General features: G+C 49.7%; 1 protein-coding gene across 2 annotated transcripts in view; it reads left to right on the top strand.

The window, feature by feature from the left end:
- Positions 1 to 6,378: 6,378 nt before the first annotated feature.
- Positions 6,379 to 26,687, top strand: part of SLC6A12 (solute carrier family 6 member 12) — a 44,850-nt gene continuing 24,541 nt past the window's right edge. The window contains exons 1-6 of one of the 2 annotated variants that reach the window (XM_069807660.1): positions 6,379 to 6,727; positions 16,585 to 16,781; positions 20,354 to 20,488; positions 21,858 to 21,998; positions 23,600 to 23,687; positions 24,837 to 24,969. In XM_069807660.1, coding sequence (XP_069663761.1) covers positions 16,589 to 16,781; positions 20,354 to 20,488; positions 21,858 to 21,998; positions 23,600 to 23,687; positions 24,837 to 24,969 — 690 coding nt within the window. In that variant the 5' untranslated portion in view covers positions 6,379 to 6,727; positions 16,585 to 16,588. The remainder of the gene's footprint in view (positions 6,728 to 16,584; positions 16,782 to 20,353; positions 20,489 to 21,857; positions 21,999 to 23,599; positions 23,688 to 24,836; positions 24,970 to 26,687) is intronic. The other variant, XM_069807661.1, reaches the window with a different exon arrangement.

Below are 26,687 nucleotides of genomic sequence, written 5' to 3'. Positions count from 1 at the left end.
AAGCTCCAGATTGCCCAGATGCCACAGTGCTTTATGGTGCTCATGTGTGAGCTGAAGGTAGGAAAGAGCATAGAAATCTAGGCCCTTTTGGAAAAGACCCATGATGTGATGGAGGATGGAGCCACCCAGCTGCCATTCCACTTGAATATGGTACTGGCTGGTAGAAATTACTCATAGAAATGAGTGAATGGAAGTTTAATACAGAAGTGGGTTTTTTTTCTGTTGGCTTTTTGAGTCAATCATACTAGAAGCTCCAGCAACAGATATTTTTGTTCATGTCATTCTAATCTTAAACAAACCTATGCTTTCATTTTCCAGTAATGTCTATAAGAGGTTTGGCCCACTGGGAAAGTATTTTAAACCAAATAGAAAATAGTAATTGTCCACAGCTATCTCCAAAATACGGCTGATGTAGAAAGCCTGCTCAGCTGCATGTAGGCAAAGCGGGAGTCTGCTGAAAGGCTTGTGACTTGCTTTGTTTCAAAATAGTCTGGTGTCCAGTGAATTGGGCATGTGGTTTATTGATCTGGTTATATATGAGCCAGGAAACCTCCCAAGCCTGTGTTCCTACATGACCCAATTGCTGTAAAGCTTTGGATGAGCTAGGCAGGTCAGATAAGCAAGAACACCAAAGGTTTTGCTAGACATTCTTAAATAAATGTCTTATTTTGGTAGGACTTCAGGACAAAGTATTGGAACCTATGATGCCTGGCTTGAAATATGAATCGAGTATATTCTGTATTGCTCATTGAGAAGGTTGTTGGACTAAATCTGAAATTAATATATTTTAAACTTCCAGACATGACGTTTTTCACAGTACTTTTTAAGGCCCCACAGTTAGAGGGAATTTTGGTGAAATTCAGAATGTGGAGATTTTGGAATATGGTGACTGCTCATGATTTGGAATATGGTGAAAGGGATTTTCATTACATTCAAGATCAGCGCAGTGCTGCTCTTCTTGCAGTCTGTGGAATTTACTCCTACTCATACCTTCTCCACCTGGGGAGATGCTGACGTCCCTTGAGACAGGAAATGTGTGGTTGTTGGAAATTTTCCACCTTCAGAATCCAAAATCTGCAACTTAGCCTCAGAATTCAACTCATTAGTTTCAGAAAAATGGGGATGAGATTAAAGACCCATTTTTTTCATGGTGTTTTTTCGTTTGGTTTTTTTTTTTTTCTTTTTTTCCCCAGTTTCAAATGAGAAGTTCACATAAAAATAAAGAAGTCCCTGAGATCCTGTCCTGGGTTGTTAGTGCTTGAAGAGGATGACTGACCTTTCTGTTCACCTGTCCATGAAAACCAGGCTCTGCTTTTCCCATACTGTGGTGCTTTTATCAGTGGTGCCTGGGGAAGAGTCTCAGCCCCCTAACTGGGCATCGAGATACTGTTGATGCTGCTGTCCTCCTCCATGGATGGAGATGACCACTGAGGGCAGGGGAGTGACTTCAGATCTTGGGGACGGACCTGTGGACCAGGATGCGTCTGTTCCTGTGGGGAGCAGCCCAAACCCTGGGGCTCCCAGCGTGTTTGAACAGATGCCCTGAGGGGTCCTTATCCATTTGCCACTAGTGATATATAAGACAGTTTTCTGTGGCTATTGAAGAATCATGCAGTTTAAGTTGTGCTGTGTGTTTAGGTGACAATAAAGGTGGATGTGTGGGGAGAAGACAGGCCATGGCGCATAAATGGAGAGAACAGAGTAAGATCGACATCTTAACATGTGGGATATGTAATCCTGTGAAGCAGAGATCCCCAAATAATCTGTTCAGTGTGTCCTGCAGGCCATTGCAAATGAGCATATCCCTTAGAGCAGGGTATTTGGCTGAGTCCTTGTCTGCTAATGTGGTTAGCAGCCTGCAGGATGGGGATCTGCACAGCGCAGATAAGGAAAGCGTGCATGGGGGAGCACAAAGACGGATTCGGGAAGTCGTTACTTTTGAAGTTACCAGTGACTCGGTTACCTCTTTCTCCATCTGACCTGTCCAGAGTCACATCACTTTGGGCAGGGACATGCGCTTTGCTGTCCCCGCAGACTGACCTTGTCCTTTGTGCCCTTGTGTATCGGAGGTGTTTGCTGTCACAACACATCCCACAGCAACAGGCTCAGCTGCCCTGAGGAAGGGAGGGCGAGCAGGAGCAAGCAGGCACGTACCCACCTGCCCTCTGCCTGCCTTTTTCCTGTGGTTCTCCTTGGTCTCTGGTCAACAGCGAGCATTGCTGTTAGACTCAGAGAGGCTGTTAGACCACAGACGTCTCCCCAGCATCACTAATCCTCCCTCCTGACCACTTCTATTGCTGACACTGGGCTCCGAAGCCATTTGCCCTTGCCTCATCTTCTCCCACACTGGGGATGCTGTAAAATAGGGAATGTCTCACCCTGCTCATACTTCCAAAGGTGGAGGCTCCTGACAGCTTCCTCTTCTCCAGGAGCCTGGCACAGGAGTGGTGCTGTGGCTGCTGGAGCCCATCACGGTTCTGTGGGGCCTCGTTAGCAGTTGTTACTTTGGTTATGTTCACTTGTGATTAGTTATGGTGAAACTGTTGCAGGCAGTCACAGGCTTACTTAAGCAGAAATTAGCCATAAACATTAAAAATAAATTATACAAATGCCTAGGGGAAACTCCTCTGCAAACACAGAATTCGGTCAGCTAGGCAAGTTCCCAACCAAAGAAGCAGCTGCGCTGTGCCCATGGGGGAACCAGTGTTTTTCCCATGTCATTAGCAAAGGTGTCAAGAGGTGGGATTAGTCTGGACGAGCAAGGACAGTGGTGGCTTGTCCCACAGACTGCCCAGTGAGGGGAGCAGCCAGGGCTGCAGGCTCCTCTGTCTCCCGCACAAAACCCAATGCCTGGTTCCCGCAGCCCCTAACGTTTGGAAAGCAGGAGCACGTTTCAGATGTACCCGTAGGGTGTCACACCGACAGACTTCTCCCAGCAGCTGGGCTGTGGTGAGGAGGGGTTAATTTTTGGTTCAAAGCTCTGTGTCTTGCTGGCTCAAGGAGGAGGGAAGCATCGTGGGGCCTGGGGCTGGCTGCTGCCAGGGAGCGTGGCCCCGGTGTGGGCTGATGTTGGCAGCCTGCTGCTCTGGGCTGGCTCTTTGGCAGGCTTGTCAGAGCCAGCCAAAAGGGAGGGGAGACCCAAATAATGGGAAAAGTCAACATGTGCTCTGAGAAAAGAAAAGGGAAGGTAAAAAAGGAGGCAAAGGTGCAGTGCCAGCTGGCAGGCAGTGAGTGGGGTGGGGAGGAGGAGACCTTTGCGGAGGTGCAGGACATCTCTGAGGTTGGGGTTAGCTGTCCATTAGGGCAAAGGCTGGTGCGGCAGGCTGAGTCCTGGTCTCCAGCTGCCCTGGGCCTGGCAGGTTGAGGGAATCAGGTCATTTTGAGGAGAGTTTTCCCCCTCTGCTGACAGGAGGGGATGGAAACCTGTGCGGCAGGCTCTGGGCTGGCAGGTGCAGAGGGAGCAGGTCCTTCTGTGTGGTGGGACAGCAGTGCTTTCCCATTCCTCCCATGCACCCTCGGGCACAGCAACGGGGCTTCCTCTTGTCTTGGTGTTCCTGTCTGCAAAACTGGATGCTGCCATCCCTTCCTTCGCAAAACGCCTTGGGATGCACGGTGGGGAGGGCTATGGAGAGCTGGGTGCTGCCGGTGTCAGACCCGCACACGGTGGGGGTCCCAGCTCTGAGAGGGGTTCATGCTGCCTGGGGATGGGCTGGGAAGGGGGGGTGCTTTGAATGTTTCCAGGATTTATTGCAAACAGCGCTTCCCTTTTGGGGATGGAGAGTTTAAGAGCAGCCTCACCCATACACTCCCTATCCCTGCTGCCAGCAGGGCTGCTTCTTCCCCTCCCTCTGTATCCCTGTGTCAAGACACCTTCCCTGGGGCTGGCATTTATCCCCCCCAGAAGCTCCCAAGGCTGATCCCTGCTGGTGTCTGTCCCCTGTGCTGGCTGAGCCTTGGCTATGGCTCCTCTCCTTGGGCCTTGCTCGCAAATTTGCATCCTGCCACATAATCCCTCTAGTAGACCCTGTGGGAAGCTGCCTCTGCCTGTGGAAATGGTGGAGGAGGAACCCCTGCGGTGGGGAGACCTGCAGTCAGATTGCCGCGTCCTTTAGCAGCCCTGTCCTACCTACACAGCTGGGCAGCCCAGGGTGCCTGCTCTGGGGCTGTCTCTGCCAGTGAAGGTGGCAATTAGCGATCAGGGAGTGCGTCACCCCTTCACTTGCCCTCTCCCGGGATGGGGCTGACCACAGTCCATACCCACACAGCTGAGAAGGCCAGGAGGTGATTTCTGGTTTTCAGTCTGGGCTGTCACACTAGCGCAATCCCTCACGTGGAGGCTGCTGTGGTGGGATAAAGGTGCCCCATGCCCATAGCAGGTTTTAAAAACACAGTAAATTATTGCCTGGTCGGAAACTCTGAAGCCTGAGTGTAACTTCTGGGCTGGAAAGCAGAAATAGCAGCCTTTTTTCCTTCTGGAGAATGATTTTCACACATTGCTAGATAAAGTTCTCATTTAGGTTGACTTTCTTCTTGTTTTATCTTAATGTCACAGGTCATTTGCCATCTACAGTTTTGCAAAAAACTGATGTTCCTGTGAAACACTTCAGCGTGGATAAATCAAGTTTTTAGGTCAGCTCTGCTTACTTAGGCTTATCTCAATCCCCTTTTCATATCTGGATAACCTCTACTGCACCTTTCCTCCAGCTGTGCTGGGTCACACCAGTCCTCTGTGGCAGGACGGGCAGCGGCACTGTCCTTCATTAGGAGGGATGCGGAGGCAGTGCAGTGCCTGTGTTGTGTAGCAAGCACATGATGTTCACCTTGCAGTCTTTCCAGACTTCAGAGACAGCCCCCAAAAGGCAGAAGATGGATCCTGGCCCCTCTGACACTGATCCCACCCCATGCAAGGGAAGAATCAGCTTGTATTTCTTTGGGTATGGGACCAATCCACTCAACCAGCCCAAATGGTAGGTGAAAGCCAGGGATTTGAAAAGTGGCACGCTTGGAAAGTTTAATCCTGGAAACAGGGTATTGCACATGGTCTTTGGCTGCTTGCGAAGAGGTATTGCCTGCTCCAGCTGCCACCCCAGCCCTCTGCTTTCATGGCCCCATTGCCCGACTGGGGCCTCTGGGACAGGGCTGGGTTGGCTCAGAGCTTCCCAGCCCCAGGACGTCCCCCAGTGCTCACCATGAGCTGCTCTGCCCCCTATTTGCACTCCCCAGCAGCGTAGTCTCAGACTGGCTGCCCCCAGTGTCAGCTGAGGTAGTAAATAAACACCCCCAAAATAGAAGGAGACATATTCCCCTACTGCCTCTGGTATTAGCCTCAGTGGTTTATCCTGAGGATCCCACCAGGCACAAGGGTGACTCCCTTCACGCACGTCTCCAGCATCCCTTGTCCCCAGGGCAATCCAGCATGCTCTAATGTGGCCTGATTCACTGGCATCTGGTACCCGTGGAGGATTTTTTTGAGAAAACATTACAAACGACCTCTATAGAGTGTGCAGGCTTGTGAACCTACCGCTTCCCCACTCTGCAGAGGTGAGGGCTTTTGTCAGTTCCCAGGTTTCCCACTGAGGGGGCTGGAGGATGCTCATCTGGTGAGCTCTGACACAAGCAAGCAGGTCGGAGCATGTGCTGGATGTGTCCTAGCTTCCATCCTGCACGCTGCTGTGGTTTGACCACATGAGTACGTGAAAAGGTCAATAGGAATTTGGTAGGCACGTTAACAGACAAAGCAAAAGACAAAACAGTAATAGCATTAAACATAACGTTAAAAAAAATATCTGAGCTGAACTGTCTTGAGAAAAATGGCATAACTGGAATGCCTGCTGCTGGTGTTTGTCACAAGAAGCCCTGGAAAAGTGCATTGGGGCTGAGATGGATAGAAAGCAAGCTGGCAGGGCAAAAGCACAGAGGGATTGCTCACTTCTAGTGAGCACACAGACACTGTAAAAATAAAGACTCCAGCAGCATCTCTCCCTGCTGACAGAGCTCTCTCCTATGAGCTGTGTTTGCATTCGCAGCATATGGCACAGGCACAGAGGGGTCTGCGAGAGCCTGGGACAAATGTCCCCCCTCCACCTGCTTTCTGCCTTTTGCTCCATCGACCTGATGGTGTTGGTGAACCTTGAGCTTGGCCACTGTAAGAGGTTCAGTGTAGTGCTCCCTGGAGATAGAGGCGATTCATTCTGCACATTTGCAGGATGATTTTAAGAGATGCCACTATCCCACTAAACTGCTGAAGCCCCAGAGCAGTGGGGACATGTGGCAGCCAGCCTGGGCCATGCAGTGGGGTCTGCAAGCGGAGACCTCCCTCCTGCTGAGGCCGAGAGGACCTGGAGTCACTCCACTGACTGCTGTCGTCGATATTTGCAAACTTTGGGCCTTCACCCTGCCTGACAGTGGTTGCTTTCTTTTCTTGCTTTCCTGTCAGGGCCACAGTTCAAGGTCTGGAGAGGTGTATGTTGTAAGGGAGCTGGGGAGAAAGTACTCCCGCCCCATACACCTCCCTTTCTGCCATCCCACCACCCACACGTGAGCTGGGTGATAACCTGGTGGGGGGAGCTGGTGAGGGGGAGGGACAGGAGGAGGAGAGAGGGGAGTCTTTGCCTTAATTCTTCCTGTATCTCTTTGGCACTCAGTGGATTCCCTGCCTGGACTCCAGTGGGACAGGACAGGACAGGACAGGACGGGCTTACCTGGGGGAGACCTGCACTGGGTTCAGGTGAGTTCGGTGTTGGCTCATTGAGCAAATCTGGCTGGATGCGCGTGTCACACTGGGAGCGCCCGTGTCTCCGGTCCTCCCGCAGCCAGCTGCTACGTGCCAGCTGCCTGCCGTGCTCTGGTGAGTGGGCCAGCAAAACTGTAAAGGGGAAAAGCTTCCCAACATTACGGAAAGGAAGAGAGAGCTGCAGGATAGGGAGCAAATAATCAATTTGGATCAACCCAGGAAAGAGGTTTTTCTTTCAATGGTTCTTATAGGAGAGGACAGGCAGCGATGCTGCTGGGGGGCTGCCAGGAAGCTGCAGAGCAAAGGGATGCCTGAAGGATGGGTAATTGGTACTGAAGGTTGCAGCAGCAGAGAGAGAGAAAGAAAAGGACTCAAACAGCAGAAAGATTGAGAAGAGAGATGAGAGTGGGCCAGGCAGGGGTGGGGAAGAAGGGTAGCGATGGCTAGGTGATAATAGGTACAGGAGGAAAGGTGCTAGGGGTGAGGTAGGCTGTAGGCATTTCAGCTCCTGCAAATGCGAGGCAGTGACTCTCTCTCCTCGTGTGCTGCCCTGCAGAGGTGCCAGCCCTGGCACATTGACTTGGGGGCTGCAGCTCTAAAAGGTGTGCCTGGAAGTGTGCTCCTTTTCCTTTTTGCCTTAGAGGCTTCATTAAATTTGTTGCTGTGTAGGGGTGAGGCAGGGAGACAGCACAGTTTGGGCATGTGCTAAACTCTGGGGATCTGTGGGCATATTTGTGAACAAACCCAGGCAGAACACATGGGGGTTTCATAACACCTGATCTGTGTCTCCTTAAATCAACAATGCTTTTAAAGTAATCACTACCTATCAGGGCTTTCATCCAATGCTATTGGAAATGCCATTGCCCCAGTTTTTCCTCTTCAACAACTGCTGATACGAGAGGCTGAACCTTGGACCTGACCTTTGCAGCTCTGCAACAGCCCACCTTTGCTGGATTCATGGGTGCAGATGTGGTCCTTGCAGAGGGCAGGCTAATGAGCCCTGCGCCGCATCTCTACCTGCCCATGCTCCTGGGCAGGGCTATAGGAAAATTTTGGTGCCCCAGGTTGGAAAGCAGATACCTCGCCTCTTGGAGGGTGCAGGTGGGATGCAGTCCCATTGCAATGCAGCATTACAGCAGGCACTGCTAGGAAGGGGTTACGGCACTGCTAGTCATAATCCCACATGCTTCTGCCTGTCCCAATTTCACCTGAGGTGCCTTGTCCTGTGCACCAACTGGAGATGGCTGAGCCTGCCCAGGCTCAGCCAGGTAGATCCCCAGCCTGCACCTAAGCAGGGTGTGGGGTGCTGGGCTCCCTGTGCAGGGCTGAACAGGGACCTCGGTGCAGGGACAATAATGGTGCGGAGCCCACGTGGCACTGCTCTGCTGTTCTGTGATGGCTGTGCACGCATCTGTGCCGAGGCACCGGGCTCTGCCAAATAAGCTGTTGGCTCCCCTCGTCCTCTGGGCTGGAAGGCAAAATATAAGGTGTCATGCCATGACCTCACCTGCCTTTCGGAAGGGTTTCCCTTGAGTACTCTTTCTCCATGTTCCCTGTTTCTTATCGCTCAGATAGCAAATGCCCCTAGGCTGTGCTTAGGATGTGCCTGCCTGAGGGAGTTTAGCTAGAAGTGCCTAGAGTAGTGTGATGCCAAGTCCCCTGCACTGCTCTCCTGCCTCCAACCCACCTGGACCCTTGGAGATGTTGGCTGCCCGCAGAGCTGGCTCCTCTGCTTTCCTGCCCCAAAGCAGCAGCCCCAGAGAAGCGACTGCAAGGTTAAGACTTTAGGCACTGCAGAGGTTCGGATTTTTGTGCAGGCCTGCATGAACCTGCAGAGCGTAGCTGCTTTGCTGCCCACTCCTCCCCTAACCCCTTGGCCTCCAGCCTCAGGCTGACCTGGGTCAGCAGCAGGCTGCTAAGCCGCAGCGCTGGGGGCTGGCAGCCTCCCTCCCTCCACCGGACCTACGAGGGCTGCCGGGTGTCACGCCTCGCTCCGTGAATTTGCTGCCCTGGTTAGGCGGCAGCCCCATGGCCACCGTGTCCCCTCCTGCGGACTCTGTCCCATCCCTGCGGGGCACCCTCCGGGCTGCACCACAGGTCGCTGCCCTGCCATGCCCCTGCTGCGCCTGTTTGCAGAGCGGGTGCTGGAGCAGCGTGGTTTCACCCTCTGTGGCGTTCACCTGCTCCGCTCCTCCAGCCAGTGACAGGAGCCGCGCTGTCCCCGCGCTCCAGCTGTGCACAAGGACCTCTGAGCAAGCCTGACGCAGCTGCAGGACTTCGGCCAGACACCTCTGGCCGCCAGGTGGGTGGCTCTAGGGGCTCCACCGGGGCCAGGCTGGGGCCAGCCTGGCTCTGTGTCTGCAGACCTGTCACTGTGGTGCTCTGTAAGAAAGATGGATCTGCCACGGTTGCGTGCTACTGGGCCTCCTGCTATATGGCAGTGGATACAAGACTATGGGCTGAGTGGAGGTCTCGAGAGCATCTGATGTGATGCAAAGGTAAAGGCTGGTTTCTGATCATATTTACACCCTATTTATGGACTTCATCAGTTAGTCTTGATTTTTTTCTAGGCTGAAGTAAGAAACCACCTCTGTATCTCTGTAGCCCAGAGCAGGGATGGTGAGCTACAGACACCGGCAGAGACTGAACCGGCACCGAGAACAACAGCCTACACTGGTTTTAGCAAGGGATTTGCCACTGATCCTCAGGAAAGTCCAGCCACTGCTAGGTACTTGGGAGGCTCTCCTGTCCTGGCAGCAGAGGACAGGGCAGGAGCCGTTTGGTCCCCTCCTGAGCTGGGGGGTGTGTGCTCTGAAGGGTGGTGCTCTATAATCCTTGCAGCTTGTATCACAGATATACATGTCATTAGTAAACTCACAGTTGCTTCTTATCTCACTCTTGCTGGTGTCAGTAAGCAGCAAACTCACTGACTGCAGAAGCGTTGCTCCTGTTTCACATCGGAGAAAATGTAAGCAGGATCTGATCCTTGTCACAGCCTCTGGTGCCCCATGAACCTTGCTGAACAGATGCTTTGAGAATGCCCTACAGCCCACACAACCTGGAAGTTAATTAGAAGGTGTAAAGAAGCCAACTAGCTTTCAACAGCTTGAAATGAAAGGCATTTTAATTTCAACTGCTGTCCTGGAGTTGATCAGTTTTTCTCTTGCGACATCTTTCCTTGCTTTTCTCCTTTTTGCAGCTGGAGTGAGCCGTTCTCCAGCAGCATTTGGGTTTGGAAGCAGCCATGGTTGAAGCAGCTGTCCCCGGTCACGTAGCTGCTCTTAGATTGGCTGGAAAGCACTTACTTCTGCTAATATTTTCCTGTCCATCTTGCAGATACGACCTATTCCAGTAGCAGCCCCCACGCACTAATCTAACTAGGTTTGTTCTTAAGCTGTACCTTGGCACTGCTGTTCCTCACTGAGCCCTGATTTTCTGTCTCTGCTCCCACAACCGCCCCCGCCTCCTGCCATCAAAATGCAAGGCAGGATTTCAGCTGCCGACTAACTGCTGGCTCATATTGTGCAACCAGAGAATTTTCTGTGTCCTCCTGCCCCTCCTTTTGTAACACAGGCCAGACTGCTTGCTTTCTGATTCCTCCCTCCCCACCTTAAATTGCAGTTTACGTGCTTGGTTGCTGCTTGTTTCAAAATGAAACCACGAAATAAAATGCAGTGCAGCGGTCTGCAGCATCACCTGTGATTCTGCCTTCTGCAGCTCAGGCAGCACCTATGAGTGTCCAAAGGTGCTTTTAAAACTGCTTCCTCTAATAAGTGTTATCGGCTGCTTTTTAACAACATCTCTGTCCGCTGTTCGCTCTGTTTCACTGTTCACTCTTGAGGTTGTCCTCCTCTCACTTGCCTTAAGATAAAACAGCAGAAGAGGTCAAACGGAGGATGTTAACTTCCCAGCAGTAGGAGCTCCTGTGTGATGGCAGTTGGGAGCAGGCAGTAAGTCTGGAGGAAGAAAAGCTTTAGGAGAATCTCTAAAGGCCTCTTCCTCTGGTGCCAAAACCCCAGGTGGCTTCAGTCTTGTCTCTCTCGTCTCTCTTGTTCCTTGTCTCACCTGAGCAGCCCTGAATTAGCCCTTTTTGCCCTGGGAGAAGCTGAGGATACCACCATGTTTTGCTTTCAAAGGACACTTTTGTTCTCCTCTTTTTCTGATTCCTGCCTCCCCCCTTTAGTTGCACCTTGTTCCCAAATAAAGCCAACAAATGCTGTTCTCCTGCATCTCTGCATCGTGTGTTTGGCATGTCGGACCCAGCTGGTGAGTGTCCACAGCACTTCAGAGGTGTCCTTGGCTTTCCTTGCCTTTTGTGGCCGTACTTGAAGGATCCCATTATGGTAGGTGTGGGACAAACACAGCCCAAAATTTGTGACCAAAGGGAGACTGGGCTACCTCATTCAAATATTGAAGAAGGGAACTTCTTGGTGTGGTCTCTGTTTATGACTGCCTGCATGCTGCCTGTTCTCTTTCAAGTGCTTGGGGGAATCCAGGTGTATTCTCATTTTCTTGGCAATAAATCTTGTGGGGGAAAATGTGACTGCCTCCATGCACCAAGCCCAGTACCAAGTTTGGTATCATTTCATATGGAGCTGCCTGTTGCACTGGGCACAGAGGAAGCCCCCTCCTCTCTGTGGGAAGATGACAGGCTGGGGGTCATGTCTGCAAAGGGTACTCCAGGCCTGGAAAAAGGCACATCCTCAAAGTGCTGAGGGTTGGAAATACAGCAGGGCACCTCTAGAAGAGACTGGCAAGGTCAGAGGGAGCTGAGGAGGGAAGGTGGTGGTGGTGGCGGCTGAGTGGTTCTAGGAGAGGGGTAGACTGTGGACTGCATCAGGTGGCATCTTAACAGTTGGAAAAATTTTATGGCAGAGGGAAAAAAGAGGCTGGGAATGAAGGAGTCAGAGGATTTTTCTCCAACCTTTGGTGAAGGAACAGCAGAAAAAGTGCAGGCAGGCAGCGAGGGGCAAAGTTCTCTGAACTCATGTGTTAAGGAGAGGGGCATCCAAAGAGAGAAGAAAATGTCTGCCTGTCAGGGAGGATGTAACACAGTGGGTGGCTGTGGCTCCTGTGGGAGAGCCAAATTGTTCCTAGCTGGAAACAAGAAGTTATTTGAGTCCCCATCTGGCCTGAGAACGTATAGGGCAGGGGCACAGTAGGATTAGATGTTCAGGAAAAGAGCCAGGAGGTGTGTGAATAGGCTTTCTCATAGAAACAGCAGGCAAAGCAGAGAGAGAAGTAGTGGGGATGTGTAAATGCTGCGCATCGCTTTGTCTGGGAAGGGAGAAGTTGAAGCTCGTAGCACAAAGGGCCAAAACTTTGGGTGCCAGTTTAATCTACCACCTGTTCCCAATTGAAAAGGTTTGATTTCATAACCAGTGTGCTTTCCCCCTTTTTAAAATAGGAAAATGAAACCACAAGTACCGGCATCTTCCCTGCTGGTCTATGTTTGTCCCAGCCCTGTTCCCCATTGCAGTGTCCCAGCTTCTGTCCTTCATGGTGGTCTATTCAGGAGTCAGAGGACAGGTACAGAATCAAAGTCCTGGTCTAGGTGTCCCTGAGGTGGAGGCTGGTGACAGGGTTGAGACTGTGGGCTGGCACTCAGGACATTCCCTTCCTGGGGTTAGGTGAGAGGAGGTGACTCCCTGATTGTGATCTTCCCCCGCCTCCATGTGTGAAACAGGTCTAACACAAATACTAGTAAAAATAGGCTGGCTCTTGGAGCCGCCTTGCATTAAAAGAATAAAAGCAAAGAATTAGCTAAGTCCTCTCCTGTCAGCTTCTCATGACATCCTCAATAAACCCAGACTTAAGCATCATTGTACTTGATAATGTGCCCTGGACTGCAGCAAATTGGAACGTGCCAAGGACTGTGACAGATCAAACACGTTTCATTAAGTATGTGTTATTTTTTCTCTCACATTTGACAGTGCGTGGAGCTCTGCTCCTCTCAAAGATGAGGAGGCTGTGCTGCAGCATCTGAATGGACTGATTAGCCAGCTGGCAGGCCTTGCTGCAGGCAGGCAGTGGGGAAAGGGGCTTTGCCTGGGCTTCAGAAGCTGAGAAAAGACTGGTGGGAGGACCTGATGTTTCCACCTCCCGATCTAACCCAGCAGGCGAGCTAAGTGAAGGGGGCAAAGCTGGGACCGGGACGACCTCTGTGCTGGTGAGCTGCAGAGCTGCTAGCTCTGCACCAGCCAGCATTTAAGGTGCATGCCTTGATTTCTGGGTTGCACCACCTTCTTTAAATGTACGGTTAGAGGTTTGTATGAGCCTGTTAGAAGACTGATTCAGGTTCACACTCAAGTGTAGATCCACACATGTTGTAGTACTTAGTGGGTTTGGGGCAGCGTAAGCCGTACCAGTAAATAGGTGCTTTCCAACATATGGACCATAAAGGGCAAGGGCTGGGGAAAAAAGGGAGGTTGCTTCCTTAGTCCCCTGGTGCATCTGCATTTGACACTGGAACTGGTTGTGCCCACTGGGGTACTGCTCCTATACAAGCCCTTATTGGAAAAAACTCTAAAAAAACTCCCAAATTTAATAGGGAACCAGAATCTTTCCACAATGTTTTTGAAGAGGCAGCTATATAGTCTGGAGGATGGTCTTCACTGACCCCTGACTGCCCTCCTCTGTGGTTTATGCTCCCCTGTTCTTGCTGCAGCCCCTCTTACTAAAGGCAGTGTTAATGCTTTGCATGGGATTCAGCCCTCTGCTTTCAGAGTCCATGGAAATCTGCTGCTGATTTCAAGGGGAATAGGATGGGCCCTTCAGCACTGTCATGGTTTAACCCCAACCAGCAACTAAGCCCCACACAGCCACTTGCTCGGTCCCCCCTGCTGGGATGGGGGAGAGAATCAGAAGTGTAAAAGTGAGAAAAATTGTGGGTTGAGATAAGAACAGTTTAATAATTGAAATAAAATAATAATAATAAAAATGGTAATGAAAAGGAAAATAAAAAAAAGAGAGAAAAATAAAACTGAAGACAGACAAGTGATGCAAGTGAAAAACAACTGCTCACCACCAACCGAATGATGCTCAGCCAGTCCCCAAGCAGCAGCCCCTGGCCAGCCTTCCCTGTAGTTTATATGTTAAGCATGACATCCTATGGTCTGGAATATCCCTTTGGCCAGTTGGGGTCAGCTGTCCCGGCTGTGTCCCCTCTCAACTCCTTGTTCTCCACCAGCCTACTCGCTGGTGGGGTGGTGTGAGAAGCAGAAAAGGCCTTAATGCTCTGTAAGCACTGCTCAGCAGTAACGAAAACATGCCAGAATTATCAACACTGTTTTCAGCACAAATCCAAAACATAGTCCCTTATTAGTTACTATGAAGAAACTTAAGTATACCCCAGGCAAAACCAGCACAAGCATGAAGGCAGATGGGGAACAAGGACTCTTGTTGTCCTGGGCATTAGAGACCAATTGGTGTATTACACTGTGAGATCTGGTTTCCTTTCTTTACTTGACTGACAGAGGTAAGAAACATGCCTTGTACCAAAAAACTGCTTGCTTTGCTATGAACATTCAGTAGAAGTTGTGTTTTCATATGCAAGCATCTTTCTCTGCCCCAGAGCCTCATATATCCAGAGGGTTAGCATTTAGGAAATAATTTCATTTGCACTGGACAGCTTACAGAAGCAAATGAGACACGGTGACGATGATGCTGTTTTGTGTGGAGTAAGTGCAAGCATGGCCAACCACTTCCTGCTCCTGCTTCCCCCTTGCTTCATTGAAAACTACACCAAAACAAGTGCCATGGTGTTTCTAAGCTGCTGGGCCAGTTTGGTGTTAGGAGTACACTTGTTCTTAGTCCTAGTTAGGTCAGACTCCCTGGTAGTCACTACTCCTCATGATACGGCTCATACCCTGATGCTAGCCCAGAGGGAGATGACTGGAGAGAGACCAGGCACAAGGAGGGAGGGAATAGTTTGCCATCATGGTCCTTGGTGCACCATCCTGGTGCAAAAGGTTGATGGACAGGTTTGGTGGTCCTATCAGGTAGAGGACATCAAGGGTGATGAGGTGTTGCTCATCAGTGACTTGCTGACTGGGAGAGGTCCCTGGCTTGAGCTGACTCCAGAGCCGTGCTTGGACTTTGCTTGGGAGAGAGCAAGCTGAAGTAGTCCAGAGCAGATCCGGGGGCAGCGGAAGAGATAAGTAGTGCAGGTGATGCAGATTTCTGTCCCTGCTGCTCCCTGGAGATGGGGATGTCCCCTTAGGAGTCATGGAAGGAATGATAGATGTGCTATTAAAAAAACCTATCAAGCCACCAGCAAACTGAATCTGCAAGTTAATGTGAAGGAACAAAGCCCTGATTTCTTTCCCACTCTCAGCTGGTGGGAATGGAGGCAGAGATACTGCTGCTTCAGAGAGGCTTGCTTCCAGCGTAGTTTTCGAATCCCAGCATGGCAATGTGTATCCCTTGCTGATGCCAATCACCCCTTCAAAGGTCAACTTCTGCTCAGTAATGCCACCAGTGAGATGTAGCTACAGTTAGGACTTCCCTGGCATAGTTCATCAGCTACCCTGCTTGTGTTAGGTCTGTGCTTTCTGGCTGGACTCGCATGTGCATCCCTATCTCAGGTAACTCATTAGAGCAAGCTTTCAAGGAGAATTTTTTTAGCTAAGTCAGTAAGAGCTTTCTCTCATCACCCTTTAGTTTCTTCTCATAATCAAATGCCTGTAAACAATACGAAAATGTTGTCAAAAAGAAGATTCAGTCTGGTCTGTGTGAATTTGGGCTGGATTTAAATTAACGAGCCAATTAAAGGACTTTGTGTATGGTAGAAAATTGTAACTTGTAACAAGCAGCCACTAACTTTGCTTAATTAAGAAGATGCTAAACATAATTCAGGATTTAGTATAGACCGGAGAATGTCTTCCTTGTACCACCCTACAGGCCCAGTCACATTCAATGTACCTCCTCCAGCAGTGACTTTTCTCCATGATTCCATGACTGGGCTTTTTCCTACTAACATTTTCACTGCAATAATTGAATTTGTCTGATGTCAGTACTCCCTTGCCCAGACCAGAAACACCTCACGAGTATGAGGTCCTTTTGCTCATCTCAGGGGCTTTGTTTCCTTCCCCTGTATTGTTTGCAGGGTTGGGCAAAGGCAGAGGTTTGGTGCTCGTGCCTGTTTGTTACTGAAGGCACCCTAGACCAAATAAGCATGTTGCTGAGGTGGCAGGCTGTATGGCAGTGTAACATGGTGTCCAGGGGGTCAAAGACAGCGATGCCTTGAAGTAAGATGGTAGGTTGTCCATTTTTGTTCAGACTAATCCGTAACATTTCTGTCCTGCTCTCTGAAACCACTCCAGAAGGAGAGAGTTGCTGTATAAATAGCACACGGGGAAGGGAAACTCCTTCTGCCCCCATGCCCTGCTTCAGCTCCAGCTCTTTTTGTCTTCCTCTGAACTGCTGTTTCCAAAGTCCCGGCCAAGTTTCCAGCAATGATGGAGATGCAGAGCATTTAGTCAGGGTGCGGAGGGGCAAATGGAGGTACGCTAAGGCTGGTGATCTGGGAAGGATGAGGAAGGGGGTTGGGGGTGGTGGTGGGGTGAATTTGGGGGTGAGTCCAGTGAAGGGGTGGTGCAGGTGGGCCCATCTCACCTGACCAGTGACCTTTCCTCTGTCCCTTCAGCACAGACTTTCTGCCCCACAGACATAACTTGGGGAAAATACCTCGTGCTGACGCTAAAGAGGCCATTTTACAGAGGATGAGGGAACCTCATGGTGATACTGGGAACACACCTGTTGTGGTGACTGGTCCTGTCCCTCCTCTTCCCACCAGTGTGTCCTGCAGCAACTCCCTACATCTCATGCTCTCTTTTTCCTCTGTCCCCCAGAGCCATGACAAGAGCTGTGGCTAAGGAAGGAGAGCCCAATGGGGCCATCGCAGCTCCCGAAGAGATAAAAAAGGAGGAAATGGAAGACAGAGGACAGTGGAGTAGCAAAATGGAGTTTGTGCTGTCTGTGGCTGGCGAGATCATTGGTCTGGGTAACGTGTGGAGGTTCCCGTACCTCTGCTACAAGAACGGTGGTGGTAAGTTCACAGCACGCATGAGTTGTCCTAGGTCTGTAAGCACGACAAGAGATACGTATGTGCCTGGACCCATTTCTCCTATGCCTCATGTGCCCCCACATGCATTCCCTTATTCTATCCTCTGGCAAGTTATCTCCTGCCAAAACCAGGAGGAATAAAAACTGAGGGGTGAATCCAGCTCCCCAGTGGGTACTGTTTCTCAAAGCAGCTCTCCTAAGTTTGGATGCTGAATTGAACTTTAGTAACTCTTTAAGGCTCTTGGGCAACTCCAGAAACAGGTGGTCTTCCGAAACCATCAAATGCTGTGAGTGGTCAGAAAGCCATCAGCAACATCCTTCTACATAATTCCCTTTTCCCACTCTCTGTGTTACCCCCACCTCTCTCAGGCCCTTGTTACAGAGGAGGAAAGGTTTGATGGTGCTGGTATCCTTGCCATAGCCTGATACACCCTAGAAGGACATTGCTACCTCTTCCGCAGGAACAGTTCTCCCAGTGGTCAACCCACTGCTAGGGCAACCCATCCCCAGGAAGAGTTTGTTCCCCTTCCCTTTTGTTTCTTGCATGACTCTCCTTTTCCAATAATACTGCAGTAAGATCATTACATGGTTAAAAACTAAACTTTCTCGTAACATTAAAATGAAACTGGGAAAGAGGAAGGCAATAATTGACTGTCACTAACTTTTCTTTGTGAATCAAAATCTAACTTTATAAAAGAAAAGGAGGAATAATAAATTACACGTCAAATACAGCAATAACTTGTCTTTTGTTCTTGTTCTCTAGAGACACCTTTGAAATAATGCTTTGGGACTTGCATGCTCCCCCCACTTTAAACTTCCTTTCTCTTCCACAAAAGCCTTTCTTTCCCAAGGTGCTGTGAGCTTTCACCAATGGATGAGTGATTCAGCTGTAGTTCATCCCAGGACTGCCGAATTCCTGTCCCCTGTGCTGTTACTGCAGTTTAGCCAAATCAGGCCGGAGTCAATACAATGTCTCCTCTGAACCAAATGGGGGTTGGATAAAAGGATGGTTAAAGAAAATGGAATTGAGTTTTTCTTGAACCTGGAATGGTTTTTAGCAGATTCTCCAGTCTCCTTCTCTGAGGTTTTGATGGTAGGCACTGGAGGCACCAAAAGCGAGTCAGACCAGCATGGGTTAGTAAACACTAGCAGTGCATCTGATTGAACAGCCCATTCTGCAGTGATGCTTTGAGAGAGAAGTCACGGGGTTTGTATGGAAAATTTCTTCCTGAGCTCAGATGATATCTTTGCATAGTTTACGCCTATGGTATCCAGTTCAGTAGTCCTTGCAATTTGTATGCTAATTAGTATAAGTGAAAAGGCTACTTTTGTTCATTTTAGATATCTGTTGAATAACTTTTTTTTTTCTTTTTTTAAATTAAACTACTCTGGAATATCTAAGGCTGTGATTCAGAGGCCAACAAGGCTAGGCTTGAGAAAGATTAGGATGGGACAGTCATTCCCTCACAGCTTACATACTGCCTTTGCAGAAAGTGTGCTACTACTGTAGAAGGTACATTCCTCTCTCTAGGGCTCTAGGGAAGCAGATGGCTGACAAACTAGTATGGGACAAGGCACTGTCTTTCCCATGACACTCAAAGATATTCTCACCATTGGAAAAGTCCTTGAAATTGCAAAAAAAAGACATTTTCCACCTATAAATGCCACATCCCCATCCCACTCACCCCCCAAACTGGAGACTGCTGTCCTGTCACCTTTCTCCACCTTTGGATGTAGTGAGATGGTTATAAAGCTGTAAAGACAGAGGTCATAAAAACAATTGTGGTAACTTGCTGTAAAGCAACCAAGTGTAAACTTATCTATGGTTGCACTTTCAAATTTGATCTAATTGCTCAGCATCCTGAACTCATTACTGACTCATAAGGAAAGAGCGTCTGTTTCTGGGGGCCCCTCTCAGGGCTGAGTCTCCTCAAAGCAGCAAAGAGGAGATCACAACTGGAGTTTCAGCTGGAAACTGCTCTGGGAAGGTTGAGAGAGACAAGACAATAGAGGTGTAAGAAAGCCCTCATTACTCAGGCCAAAATGGATCAACCTCTGGGACAAATGGTATCAGAGGAGAGGGCCTGGGACCTGCTGAAAGGCTTATCTGTGTGCAGGATAATAAAACGGTCTTGCAGATTTGGCATACAGATAGATGTCTTGCAGCACCGAAAGTAGCAGCTGCCTCTAGTTCAGCATATGCAGTTCCCATTCCCTGCTCTGCAAACCTGGATTGACGCTGTGAACCAGCCTCCCTCCCTCTGGCCCCAGGTCCCCTGCAGCTACAGCACAGCTGTGTTTAGGGGAAATTTGGATGTTGCTTGTTATCCTAACATTGTTGGCTTAAAACCAAGAGGAAGTGTTCCTAGTTGCTAATTGTCATGGGAAGGAATTTCAGTGCGAATGGCTGTCCTGGCAGGGGAGGAGAGGGCAATGTCTGGCTCAGCTGAGAAAGGGGCCCTCAACTCGGTTGCAAACAGCTGAGATGCTCTCCAGGCACTGGCAGTGGGACGTACTCATGACCAAAAGTTTACTGTGTGGGATGGCAAGACCTCGACAGTTGTTCCAGCAAGGAAGGCAGTCACCTTGGCCTGTTTGGAGGGGAGCGAAAATGCGAAAACCTACACTAATGATGGGGAGAAAGACTGATGTGATAGAAGGAAGGTCAGCAGTGAAACTGAGATCTCAGGAGCAGTTTTGAGCAGAACAGTGAAAATATTGGGTGTTTCAGTTTGGCAGCAGAACAAAAAGAAGGAAAAAAGGTTCAGACAGCTGAACAGGGCATTAATTTTTTTTTTTTTCTTTTCCTTTTCTGATGCTTTGTTTTCTTTGGTGGGGTGTTGGGCTTCCTCCTTTCATTTCATCAAGGGTTAATCTGAGGGCTATTTCAAACTGATTTCTCTTAAGACATTTCTCTATATTTTAATAAGAAAATTGAATTTGAAATGTTAAACTTTTTCATTTTGAAAATGCTGGAAAGATACTCTGTTGCCTTTCCCCTATTTCCATTCTTTTGGTGCAAACTGCTTTTCAAATTTGATGTGAAATATGTCTCAAGTAAATTTATATCCTGGCAAATTTATCACTTACCTGGAAATGTCACCAGCCTCCAGGTTTGTATCCTCTGGGCAAGTGGGAGTTTTGCTGTGACTCCCGGGAAAGGCAGAACAAATGTGGTTATGTAAAACAAGGACTCCTTTCGCTTTGCCTGACTCCTGCTGAAAGCTAGAACGAGGACAGGAGAGTGAAGCAGGGAGAACTTCTCCATTGCTGTCTTTTTTTATCTCCTTGCCTGGGTACTCCTCATCTCTAGGTTTTGGCCAAGACCAAATGCAGAAGTACTGCAGTAGCATAAGACACACCACGCTCCTATTTTTTTCCAAGAAATGATGGTGCTGGAAACCTTGTTTTTTTAGCAGCGGTTGCACAGTTAATTCAGAGAAATATTTGTGTTTATCTAGCTGATTCCAGCTGTGGCCCCAGGTACCTGGCAAGGGGTGGTGGGGATAAGGTTTTAAAGAGGTTTCTGAGGCAGCATCTTACCCCTCTCTGCAGGAGCCTTCCTCATCCCCTACCTCATCTTCCTCTTCACTTGCGGGATCCCCCTGTTCTTCCTGGAGACGGCGCTGGGGCAGTACACCAGCCAGGGAGGGGTGACAGCCTGGAGGAAGATCTGTCCCATCTTTGAAGGTCAGTCAAGTTACGGGAATTACCGACAGCACTTTCTAACAGCTAGTGACTCAGAGCCTTTTTTGGAAATGTTACTCTGTTTTTTTTCTTTCTCACTTATTCTTCCTCCCTTCTTCTCTCCCCCAGCCGTGTTATCCCTCCTGGTGACTGCTGTGTGTGTAGGTGCCGTGCCCTGACCCCCCAGTAGGTGACTGAGGGTGTGTGGTGCTGGCTGGGGGCTGTGCTGGTCCGGCCGAGCTTTGAGATGCTCTGAGATGCTCAGAGCCCAGGAGGGAGGAGAAGCAGGATGGCCAGCAAGCAGGAGGAGGAGGATGGAGGTGTCAATACACAAATACCTGCATGTAGTCCAGGGCAAATACTGAAGAGAGAAGAGGGTGAGGAAGGCTGGCTGGCTTATGGTGCTTTCCCGGCCCATCGCTGTGCCCAGGGCTGCTGTGGCAGCATTTGCAGGCTGTCGTCCTGCAGACCGGGGGGAATCGCACTGCACGCACTGGTCTGACAGCCCGGAGATGGGCTGGGGCTGTGGTTGAGGCCCAGGTATAACAACCAGGACTCCTGGGGCCCTGGGGAAGGTTATTTAATGGCATTAATACACTAATGAGTTTAACATCCACAGTTCTCCTGTGCAGAGGAGAGCTTATTACCCACGTTTTGCAGACAGAGAAGCCTGTGCTCAGGCAGATTAAAGGCCTGGTTAGTTTGCTCCAGCGCAGGCGTGCAGGGACATCTGAAACTCCCTGGGGAGTCCGGGACCTCCTGCGCTGGAGGCCTCTGCGCTCTGGCACGGGCCTGGGGGTGGACAGCAGTGGCATCTCAAAGGGCACTGACAACCAGTTTTAAACAAATTAATTGGGCCTTTCTGACCCAATTACCATTCTGATGTCTCAGTGGGCGATGGGCACAAGCAGGACCCAAGACCAGAGCTCAGCTCCTAAGTCTGTACTTTTGCCCCAACACCATACTTTATGCATGATGTATATCAGCTGTGAGAACCCTTTTTTCCTGACTCTTTCTAGAAGGAAGAAACTCACCTGCATTTCTTTTGTTTAAAGGCTGGAGCTGGCTTTTCTGCAGGAGAGGCAGTGTAATGCGGTGGCATGGTAGTGATCAGAAAAAAGTTTTCCCATCAGCGGAAGGTTTTATCTCTGTTTCACCATAGACCTGTCTAGAGATACCAACAATGTTTCCTGTCTGCATGCACAGTCACGAAATCCTTTCTCTTTCCCTGAAATATGTCTTGCCCTATTCTCTAGTGAGCCACGTGGTTGGTGTTGCACCCTTCTTAACATGGCAGGGTCTATGTCTTTGTTTTGGGTTAAGCCCGAGGTGTTGGGAGTTGGACCCTCACCTCCTTTGTTTTCCTTCACAGGAATTGGGTATGCCTCACAAGTCATTGAGTGCTATCTGAATATCTACTACATCATCATCCTGTCCTGGGCACTCTTCTACCTGTTCAGCTCCTTCACTGCAGTGCTACCATGGGCCAGCTGCAATAATCCCTGGAACTCAGGTACACTTTCCCTTGGTCATCTTCTAGCTCCTTCCCAATTCACAGAAATTATTTGCGTTTTGTAGAAAATATTTTTTATTCAGATAAAAAGGTCTCATGAGCTGCCGTGTGGTTAGGGACTCCTGCAAAGGCAACCGTCTTCTTTTACCATAGGCAAGTGTCACAAAGGGTGAGTGGTATGAACCTATACCTAGCAGCAGGGGACAGTAAAACTATTTCTGCATGGAGATGTTTCGGACATTGAGATTTCACTGAAAAATCCACATTTTCTGGCAAGCAGGAGAGGTAGGTGGATTGGGACAGTTTTCAAGCCAATGTAGAGTCCTCCTCATGTGGCAGGAGCTTTTCATTAGCTCTACTACAACGATTTATCTTACAGTTCCCTTACTCTGTCCCACTCCTTCTGAGTTACTGGCACAGTTGCTGCCACATACTGAACAGTTTTCTTTGTGCACTTAGCTTTTGGCTAAATCAGGCCAAGCCTGCACTGGAGGATTTTGCCAGTACAGGTCTCCTAATGCAGGAACCAGTAACACAAAACTCTAAAGGCACAGTTTTTCTGGTCTAATCACATCCATACGAGCCTCTATACCATTACATTGGCCAGGGGTCTCATCTCTTACAGAACTTACATAACTGTGCCCAGCAAAGAAGACCTGGCCTTGGTTTTATTCAAGGCACTTGAGCTGTTCCTGGGAAGATGGGGTAGATGTGAAGTAATCCTCATGGGTCTGATGTCCTTGACAGGCCTTTTTTACCATGTTGAACAGGTTGTTTTGCTTTCAGTGGAAAGCCAGGCTGGAAAGAGCTTTGGCAGCAGCTCCATTCCCTCACTTTTTCTTTTGGGTCAGATGATTCATTTCTGTGATGTGTTAAATTTCTCCACCCCATGGGCCATTCACTCACAGCTTCCTCTATCCCTTCATCCCAGCAGAGGTAACCAGCCTTTTAAAGAGTTGATGTGATTCCTTCAGCTCTCCCAGCATGGGTTTGTTTGCGAGGAAAGCCACAGATGTTCTCTCAACAGGCAGAAGCTTCCCAGCAAGAGCTGGGCTTCCTCGGTTTTCCAGTGGATTGTCTTTTTCTTGACAAATGCAAGATGAGGTGCATTTCTTGGATGCGTGGCATCTCCTCTGTTTTTAGTAATTCCATGCTATATGACAGGGTTGGGAATGGCAGAGTGGAACATGAAGGCATCTGCAGAGTGTGTGAACATATGCATGCATGTGTGGACAGGGAATGGTGCATCGTGTGGGAGGAGAATGCGTTTTTCTATCCTGGCTACTCATAGTGGCTATCCCTCAATAATCTATATTTTGCAGCCATCTGGTTTCCATTTGGCAGGGAATTGCTCCCTCCTTCCCCTCTCCCCTTCCCGAAGCCCTCTGGCTACTGCTGGATTAGGTTTCGTAACTGGGGAGAGCCAGAGTTTAACGAGATGCTTAATGAGATGCAAGCTTTTAATGAGATGCTCTACAGCACAGGGTGAAGGGTCTGTGTGCTGCCAGAGTGAGGTTTAGGGTACAGAGGGGAAGGAGCATCCCTCATGGAGGAGCCTTGGAGAATTTCTCTGGCTCATCAGCTTCCTTTTCTTTTGGTAGATCTCTGTGTGGACATTCTGAATAGCTCCAGCCTGGACAACAGGACCTTGCCTGCGAACGCCACCTCCCCAATGATTGAGTTTTGGGAGTACGTGATCGCTTAAAACTGCCTTTTCCCTTCTTCTGACCACGTCTTGCTTGGTGCCTAAGGGAAGTTGTCCATCAGGCTGCCCAGGCTCATCTCTGGAGAGCAGGGATCTGAGGTGCATGCATGAGATGCCAGAGGGGGGCTCGGGGAGGTTTGTTCGTGGGGCTTGAAGCAATAAAACACCTCTGAGGGAGCGGTCCTGCAGCAGGCCAGACAGTGTCCCAGAGAGGGTCATCACTGCAGCCTGCAGAGGTTGAAATGGCTGCTGGAGCCACACTACCTCTCCACACTCAACTGAAGAAGGTGTCATAAAGAAGAGGGGTGCCAGGGGGTCAGCTTCAGCAGTATTTTGTTTTTCCATTTATGGCAGAGGGTTGAGTGTCCTTTGCCCCTTGCAGCCACCATAGGGCTGTGCCCATGGTGCAGAAAGAGTCTGCACAGTGCTGGAGCCCCTCTCCTGCCCTACTCTTTGCACATACTATTTGGCGAGAGCTGTGACCCCTCTGAAATGATTGTTCAGGTTTTCTGCAGAGGTTGCAAGGGCAAGGGGACCCTGAGGGGACAGGTTTGGAGAAGGGTGTGCAGAGGAATCATAAGTGTGTGGTTGGGCTTCTGGGGATGGCATGAGCTGCAGTGCTGAGCTCTCATGCGGCCCACCTTCGTGATGGTGAGTCTTCAAGGAATGAGGCTGAAGGACAGGCATGGGAATCGTAAAGGCCATTTATGCTTATATTTAGTATGTCCATAGTATACGGGGAGGTCAGAGGAAGAGCGGTGGCCATGGGGTGATGATGGCATTTGTGGTCTGCTTTGGATTGAGTACTGTCTGCTGGGCAGATGCCAGGGTGGGGGAGCAATGGGGAGCAGGTGGTGATTTTGTGTTGTGTGGGTCTCATGGGCATGGTGCCATGGGCTTGGTGAGTGGGAGGGCTCAGGCCAGCTACAGGACATGGTGGACCAGCATCAGCAGGAATGACAGAGAGGCAAGCCCTAGGCAGAGCTGGGGTGACTCACATGGCTGGGAGCCCTGGGCAGATGTGTTGTAGGTAGTCTGTTAAGTCTTTGGATGGGGTAATATGGGAAAGGTCTGTACAGATGAGTGGGGTCTGGGGTGTTAATGCTTCTCTCCCTGTCCCTGGACACTGGCAGGAAGCGAGTCCTGGGGCTCACGGATGGTATTCACAAACTGGGCACTGTGCGCTGGGAGCTGGCTCTGTGTCTTCTGCTGGCGTGGATCATCTGCTACTTCTGCATCTGGAAAGGGGTCAAGTCCACAGGCAAAGTAGGAATGGAGATTGTTCTCCTGGTCCATAAGCCTCCTTGTACCCATCTTACATTTCTTCCCCAATCTCTTTTCCTTCTTCATGAAGTAGAGGCAGGAGACACACAGCACCAAAGTCAAACCTAAAACCTGGTGGGGCCATACTGATTTACACTGCTTGTGTTTGACCCATAAGAAGAAGAATAAAAGACTAGGTCAAACAGGGAGGGGAGAATAGGGAAAGACCTGGGAACTGAGGGTAGTCTTGGGTCACCTTTTCCCTTGCAGATACCCACAGTGGCTGATGGATACTCCCCAAGTGCCCTTGGGAATCATCCACTCACCAGTGTGTTGTCCTAGTGTGGCTTGCTGTTGTTTTTAACAAGATCCTCTGCAGTGGCAGACTTCCTATCCCTGGCAATAATTAAACACTTGAGCAAAATAGACAAGCTGCTGCTTGTAGCCAGCTCAGTGAATAGATAATGAATCTCTCCTGCTTCTTTATCCTGCAAAACGCTTGGGGTGGGAGAGCTGTCTTTGTTCTCTCCTTTGTACTCTCCCTGGCTCTGAAGTTTTTGGCTCAGCAGGTCACTTTCTGCATTTTGCTAGTGAGGCTGGAGCCAGTGCTCCCTCCTGATGTTGATCCCATAGATCAGGTAGACTGGTTATCCTTCTGGAGTGAATGAATGTGTAATGCGTTGGGGTAGGTGTTAGGGATGCTGCTATGGGCATGACTTGTTCAGGAACTCCTTCCTTCCTGGAGCTGCAATGAGATGGGTGGGTCATTAATGATGGTTGGGTCTTGTGGGTGTCCAGTGGATGTCCCAATAGCAAAGGGAGGGGGAGCAATTTCTGCAACAGACTTCTTCCTTCAAATCACTATCCCTGGTATTGGCAGATGTTCCCTGTAGTACTGGACACCCATGTTCCCTGTAGTACTGGACACCCACATTTTGGTGTCAGATCCCATTTCCCACCTTAAAACTGCACCAGGCACCCATTTTAACAGAGAATAGCTTGTTCTGCTCGCTAGGTTTCTCCCAGTCTTTGCTGATGACTCTGGCTCTTGCTGGTGCTGAGGTGCTGTCCACTATTTCTCAAGAAGGGAGAGCCAGACTCCACATCTATGGGGACAGGGAATGCTCCGCATTTTAAATCTCAATTCTCTGATGCTCCCTGGTTGAATACCACAGTGCCATCTTCACAAGAGGTATCATTCTGATCTTGGGAGATTGGGTCTGAGAGATGTTTGATCCGCATGGAAGTGTAACTAAGTCATCCCAGGCTCTCTTCAGCTCTCAGCCCTCTCCACCGAGTCTCTCCTTTGCCTGGTGCTGCCCTGGTGTGCAGAGCTTGCCTGCACAAGGAGAAAGCTAAAGAAGTTCAGTCAGGCTGGTTGGGGTGATCGGGTTTGGCAAAGTCAGACCAGAAAGTGAGAGGTAACAGTGAGTGCATGCAGTACTTGGGAGTGGTTTTTCTCGGACCACAGAAGATTTTTCCATCACAAGTTTTAGGATACAGCGCTTACTTTTTACCAGCCAGATGTTACAGACATGGTGCAGCAATACAGGATGGGTTTTTCTGTCCTGAGACATACCGCAGGTCAGACAGGCCAGTTGTCTTCTCTGCAGGTAGTCATTTTGGGTTTTACCGGAGCACTGCCAAAAAAATCAGCTCCTTCCTTCTTTTCCCTCACTGACTATGTATTAGGATAAGCAGCAGGGAGGTCCCAGGAATTC

The sequence above is a fragment of the Haliaeetus albicilla genome, chromosome 19 (assembly GCF_947461875.1).
Source record: "Haliaeetus albicilla chromosome 19, bHalAlb1.1, whole genome shotgun sequence".
Taxonomy (NCBI): Eukaryota; Metazoa; Chordata; class Aves; order Accipitriformes; family Accipitridae; genus Haliaeetus; species Haliaeetus albicilla.
The sequence above is the reverse complement of the archived record's forward strand: the minus strand, read 5'-3'. Positions and strand labels throughout refer to the sequence as shown.